This window comes from Bombus terrestris, chromosome 8 (genome assembly GCF_910591885.1).
Source record: "Bombus terrestris chromosome 8, iyBomTerr1.2, whole genome shotgun sequence".
Classification (NCBI taxonomy): Eukaryota; Metazoa; Arthropoda; class Insecta; order Hymenoptera; family Apidae; genus Bombus; species Bombus terrestris.
In genome coordinates, this window is record NC_063276.1 from 2281395 (window position 1) to 2288324 (window position 6930).

At 30.6% G+C, this 6930-nt stretch overlaps 2 protein-coding genes across 5 annotated transcripts in view; both read left to right on the forward strand.

Moving 5' to 3' along the window:
• The window catches only part of LOC100645836 (calexcitin-2), a 44549-nt gene extending 42798 nt beyond the window's left edge, over window positions 1-1751 (forward strand). For all 3 annotated transcript variants that reach the window (XM_003397015.4, XM_003397014.4, XM_012310954.3), the window contains exon 7: window positions 12-1751. In XM_003397015.4, coding sequence (XP_003397063.1) covers window positions 12-119 — 108 coding nt within the window. In that variant the 3' untranslated portion in view covers window positions 120-1751. The remainder of the gene's footprint in view (window positions 1-11) is intronic.
• Window positions 1752-3586: 1835 nt separating this feature from the next.
• Window positions 3587-6267, forward strand: LOC100646418 (leucine-rich melanocyte differentiation-associated protein). Of its 2 annotated transcripts, none has more exons than XM_003397020.4 (5): window positions 3587-3743; window positions 4798-5058; window positions 5181-5441; window positions 5568-5782; window positions 5907-6267. In XM_003397020.4, the coding sequence occupies exons 2-5, from the start codon at window positions 4859-4861 to the stop codon at window positions 5966-5968; spliced, it is 738 nt and encodes a 245-aa protein (XP_003397068.1). In that variant the 5' UTR covers window positions 3587-3743; window positions 4798-4858; the 3' UTR covers window positions 5969-6267. The 2 variants fall into 2 exon arrangements, with proteins under 2 accessions (XP_003397068.1, XP_012166353.1); XM_012310963.3 differs by lacking the exon at window positions 3587-3743 and adding an exon at window positions 3774-4261.
• Window positions 6268-6930: the final 663 nt, after the last annotated feature.

Below are 6930 nucleotides of genomic sequence, written 5' to 3' on the forward strand. Positions count from 1 at the left end.
TCTTTGTACAGGGTCAGGAAATTACCTGGGATAAATTCACCAACCTCTGGAAGCAATATTTCTCCTCGGACGAGCCGACCGCAGCCGGAAACTTTATTTTCGGAAAAACTTCCTTCTAACTCGCTTTGCCTCGCGGAAAACCGACCGACGTACATAAATATATACTATATTCCCTTGCGTCGCATTCTACTCTTCATTCAACTGATTTCTCACGGTCAATTTACTCGAGCCCCAGATTACGAGACAAGCCAAGCTCTTTTTGTTCGACAACGAATAATAAAATGCAAATATTTAATTTCTTAAAAACCATTCGTAGGATTACCATCATCTGCACAGATCGATTGTTCTTTCATTTCCTTCCTTTTTCTTTCGACGATTGTAAATAATCGTCTGCGCGATTCCAGCTCACGAATCAAGATGCGTTTGACAAATAAATATCATTTCGTTCGCGCAACAGCGAAACTCCTTTTACCGCGCGCGATACGCTCGCGGTGATTAAAATGTAATCTCATTGTATGTTTGTATCTGTAGCGTATTTAAATGTAAGAAAAACGAACTATAATGATCGTGACCTGTGCAAGTCTCCTTCACGTCCAGTGGCAAGATCGTTGTGCTTTCGAAGTGGTGAAAAATCGAACGATCGATTTTCGTTCGACTCTGGCAAACAAGATATCTCCCTCCATTGTTAAACAGACGGTATTTTCAGAGTTTAAAAACGAAATTTGTTCAGAACAAAAGATACCCGCATATATATATACATATATAAAAATATAAAATAGTTCCAGCGTTTTTGTGTAACGTTGAAGAAGAGATCAACGTGGAACAGTGTTAAAAATAATTAAAAAGAAAAAAAAAATGAATATGTCTTCTTGTAATCATTGGCAGAAATAAACTAGAGACGGATTAATCAAACAAATGTTGGCTTAATTATCGTGTAAGGAATATCACTGAGATGAAGTATTATATTTTAAACGAGTTTCAATATTGCCCTAAATGTATCTTGTATAGGCATTATATACGCTGTTATACCGAGGAATAAAAGATACACACGTATATCAACAGGAATATACACACACATATATATATACATATATATATATGTATGTATATATATGTATGTATGTATATATTTGAACGACAGAGTTTTCAATAAATCATAATTAATGAGGTTTTTAAAGTTTAATCGATGTTGGCTCGACGACGCAGAATCGAAGAATTAAACGATACCGGTACGTATTTCAGTTTTAAGCCACTTAGTCTTCTATTGCCCGATACTTTGACATTATGTTATTGTACAGTTTTCTCTGTATTACCTTCAATTCTTTAAATAACATTTCCATAGTCGATGTTATTGAATAAATATTAAGGAGAAAAAATATTCGACATATGCGACAAAATAATAGCTATAATGTTGATAATAATTTGATGGGCACTAGGAGTTTAACGAATTTGAATAAAATTTAAAATATTCGCATTCGTATTGGTACACATGCTTTAACTACAAATTTAATATTTTCATATTTTCTATCTGAATTAACAGTTCGTCGGAATCTTTTATTTAAGAGAAATTATGAAAATAAGAAAATAAAAAAAAAAAACATGAACGTGTATATGAATACGATTGTGAGACGTTTAGTTGTATCTTTGAAAACTTTCTTGTGCTTGAAAGTATTGAACAGCAACGTTGTTCCGCGACTTAATATAGTCTGTCATGTAACTCTGAATGTACAATAAAAGAAAGTTGAAAACGATAACAGGGCAATTGATTTCCTCGATTTTTAAACAGCACGAAATAGATACAATGAATAACATTTTATTAAACCTTATTGTCGCGCGCACATTCGTGTTAGTTGTTAATGTAACGTAATTTATTTTTTTCTTGGAATATTTAAAATATGATTTGACCGATATATACGTAAAATTTCTTATAAATGAAGCTATAATCGGTAAAGAGATAATTTTTCATGACAAAATAAACAGAATGCAAATCACATACCTTTTTTCAAGATTTCAAGAAGGAAAAAGGCAATAAATGGGGCGAAAAAGATAAACAATTTAAACGAACGAAGATACGTCACATAATTTGCATCGAATGTGTTAATGACTCGTCTGACACTTTATCAACAAGAGTACAAGCGCGCCTTAAAGTCGGTTCACTTGAAGATGAAGATTCCAATAAAAATGAAAGAAAAAGAAACAGAAATGTAGCAGATTTTACCGCCAATAACCATCTTCTGTTTATTGTGCCATTAATTAAAACCAGATCTCGATACATCGCATTACAATAAACATTATTGTTATTGAAACGCTATTTGTTATAGATTATCGTACTAAGAATGAGCCGAGACGTTGCAAGAAGGTCCAAATTGCCTCGTAGGTGATTTATATTGTAGGGGAGAGTGGAGTTACAGGAGCAACAGAACGAATATTCTATTCGCATGCGTGTCGTTGCAAAATTTTCAAATACTCGTCATAAATTTCACCGTAGAAGGCATAACGGTATTGTAAAATTCGCTTTGGCGCTTGCTTTCATTATCAGTCACTGCCCGTTGAAAATACGCGTGCAAATACACGCGTCGAAGTGTTGTGAACATATAGAGTCGGGCATAATCTGTTAAAGGCAACCGCGCTATACACGACGATAAATCCTGACCTATTGTTTAATATAACGATTGTTCTAACGAAAGAGAATAATCGACGAAAAAAGACAAAGCCGTCGTTAGATTTTTTGTCACGAATTTTATTAGACAAACGATAATTATGACAGCCGATTGTCGCCAACACGTGTGATACTGTTGTTCGACGTATGGCTTATATGTAGATATTAATGGTGTTACTGACTGTCTGTGAAACGTGTCGATAACGATACGAGCAATGTTATGTAAAAACTAAATGCACATTAGCTCTTTAAATAAACATGTATATGGACTTTAACTCTATAATGAATTATTATTCCCATTATGTTTTGTTTGTATTTCGTTAGCATAATCTCTCTGGTGTAATATAATGTTGTGGTTGTGGTAGATCTTTGTGATGTAAGATATATCTTTCAGACGTGAGAGAAAGATGGCTTTACATATATAAATTTGTTTAATACATTAATACAAAGGGATTATAGTATTATTTGCCGTAATATACAGGAAAAATAGATATAAAGGTTAAGGTGCGTGTGTGTAGATGGTAGAACTTAGCAGAAGTATTATTTTTCTCGAATTAGATTTGAAAACGTTGATACACGATTAAATAATATAAACGAATGTCGTAATTTTTATATTACGAATAAAAATATGAAAATTCTAACTACAAATCTACCACAGCCATAGCATTCTAACTTAAGATCATGGTCTTAGATCATTAAATATCTTACAAACGTTACTTTATTTTCATCTTTACTTTACTGAAGAAATTAATGAATGGGTGGAAAATATAAAAATTTAAACTTTAGATCAAAAATTTTTATATAATACGCATATTGCTTTAAACAGCAATAATATAGTTGTTTCAGCTCGTTCCAATAAAAAAAAATAATAGTACGTGAGCACGATTACCGCCAAATTGAAAAATACAGAATGATAAAACGATTAATCGATGTCATAAAACGTTTCGTTCGATTCTCAACCATATTAACAGTTTACAAGTATTCGAAATGGTAACGCAGCACCATCTCACTACAATACAGTGTTCGAAGTTTCATAATCTCATTTGGTGAAAAGATTTGAAAACGAGATATGCAGGAAAATTCGGTAAGTCCTTCGTATTATATATTTTTACTTGTTCATCTTGTCTAATAATCAGCATTTCACTTACGCTGTTAATACATTACCTAGCATTTTAAACATTATGTAATGTTCTATTTCTAACCTCAATGTTTCCCGTTTTGGTTCGAACCATTCACAATACAGATAGTATTTTAAGTGCGAATCGGTTTCGCCCATATCTTATCGTTAACTGCCATCAGATAAACGATAAATTTTATGTACTATCTTCGCGGATGAGAGCTCAGTATCATTCAAACTGCAGGAAGACTCACTATGGTTGACCTAATCACTACATGCATTGCATATTACACTGAAGCCTTACAGCCTTACATGATCTTTTATTTACGCAATATTATCTTTCAATGCAAGCTGTAGCTTTAACCAATGTTAGGGTGAATAGTATAAGTAAATGTAGTGAGTGAAAAGTGTATTGCATGATCCTAACGCGTTGATTGTTCGTTTGAAGTTACTGCCCTGTATTGTGATACAAGTCGAGGCATAATGTAAGTATTATGATTAAGTGTGTTTTCGTGAGACTTTTTATCAGTAACTTATTAATCATTCCAAGATGTCCATTGAGAATTTATATACTTGTAAATTTTCTAAGATGGATACGTTCATATAGGTTTCTTAGTATTAACAAATGAAAAGATTATCAAAATTGTATATGTGTAATGTAACTTTTAGAAATTTCATATTTCATAAGCTAACACATCTGTGTTCAAAGAAATGTATACTAAAAAGGGGGAAAAAAGTAAACTGCCTGGAATAAAATGTTCACATTGTTAAATTTTTACTAATGTTAATAATCAATATTTTTGTAGTTTAATGTTAACTTTTAGTCATACATATACTAATATATAGTTTTCAAATATAAGTTGTATACATTTTATATCAGAGAATATCTTTTCATTTCTTACCAGTTATTAAAATGTTTTAAAAGATATTAAACATGCGAAAGAATTTTTTTTTCCTTAGTTTTTCTCTGAATCAGAGAATATTGGATGTTATTGCATTAAATAGAATAACCTCTTTGCAGGTTGGATTACACTAATGAGTTAGAATTACAAAAAGAAGCAGACGAAGTGGAACAACTTGCTATGACTTCCTTAGGAAGACTAATATTTGTAGATTTACATTGTAGGCATTCAAACTCTTTATCTTCAGATAAACCATCAGTAGATGTTGTTGATTCCTTATCACTTGCTTTTGAAAACCTTTTTTATATGCCATTTGACATTATTGAAAATTATAGTAATACTCTCCATACACTGGATGTTAGTCATAATAAGTTTAGTAGGTATGTATTATTTGACATATTTATGCATGTAATATAATTATACATGCATAAATTAATGTTCAAGTTTAAGTGATCAAAAGCCATACAATCGAATGAGATTTCTTTTCCTGTTACACTTTTAGAAATTTACAATTTTTGGCAGAATTTGAAAATTTAACATCTTTAAACCTAGACCATAATAACATAGATGATCACACAGTTTTTCCACATATGCCAAAACTTCAGCTTCTGTGGTTAAATCATAATAATATAGAAGAATTGTATCCATTTATTAAGAATCTCTATGAGAGTCTACCCAACCTCAGATATTTGTGCCTTATGGGAAACAAGGCAGCACCAAGTTATTTAAATGGTGGTACCTTTTATGACTATCTTCAATACAGGTATGAACATAAAAAGCAATTAGAAATACACAACTGCTTTAATAATAACATAAATAATAATCACATACGTTGAATACATGCAGATTACATATACTTTACTGTTATAAATATTTTTATAAAAAAAAGGTTATACGTCATATCTTGGTTCCCTCATTTGGTACATCTGGATGATAGAGCTGTGACTCCAGAACAACGACAGGAGGCAAAAAGGCTTTTCAAGCGACCACTGTTAGAGAATCTAACTGAAAATGCTCCTCTTCCAGAATGCATTAAACATCTACACAACAAAATTGCAAATATATTTTCAAAACCTACACTGCCTTATAAGTTGAAACCAAGAGGTACAAACTTTGTTGTTTAAGACAGTATTATCTTAGTAATATGGTCTTGCTTGAAAGCTGTTCATTTTTGTCACAGTAAAAAATATTTGTGGAAAGGTAGATATACATTTTTTATTTTACATAGGAACAAATACACAGAAGCAACCACATAGGGCAGTAACAAAACAAGTGTATTGTATAATTTAATACAGTATAGAAGAAATTGCGTCTGATCTAACTAATATAATTGGTTTGTTTACATAGAAAAAAATAATTTTACAATGCATACGAACTCAACAAGAATGTATTTAATTATACAATAATTGTTATTGATAAATAGAATTGAACTATTCAGGAATTACGTACGTTTAATTTTGCAATGACTTTTTGTAAATGTTATATTACGTACTTATATAACGCATATACTTGTTGTATTTTTTCAGAAATATTTTATACCAATACCAACTATAATAAATAAAAATAAAAGTCCTTATTACGAAACTATATACAGTTTGTTTTTAATCAATAGCTTTCTATTTATCCCAATCTTTTGTTTTTCAAAATAACTTTTAGAACATTTTAACAATTTAATTTGTCTATTATTTAATGTTTTTGTATAATTCATATTTTGTTCTCTTCATTTTTTAGACCTTCTTGTTGAATCTTTATTCAATCAGATACGTTTAAATATATGAATATCATGAATATCGAAGAAGCCCTTTTGTTATAGACATCTTCCGATGATTTCATTTGAAGGAACTAATGTTCTAAAATTTATTTATTAAAATATCCACGAGACTTTCCTATTTCCATTCCATATATTAACCATAAAACGCCTCAAATTTCTGATACAGATTTACAGCGCACTGTATTTCATAATATCACATAATATAATTAATGTTAAAATAGAATATTTAACGATGTTATTTTTTCACATATTTAATCATATTTTTCAAACGATACATTTTGATTAAAGTTTCAATTTCACGAAGATTTTACCGATTTGTGATATAATTTTTAATTAGTTTCGTTATCTGTGAAATAATTTGTAAGCGACGATGCCGATCTATATTTAACGCCTTCGTTATATGCGATGAATAATCGAAACAATGTATATGTATGCGCATGTAATTAGTAATAATTAATAATAGGAAGTAGAAAGATAATAG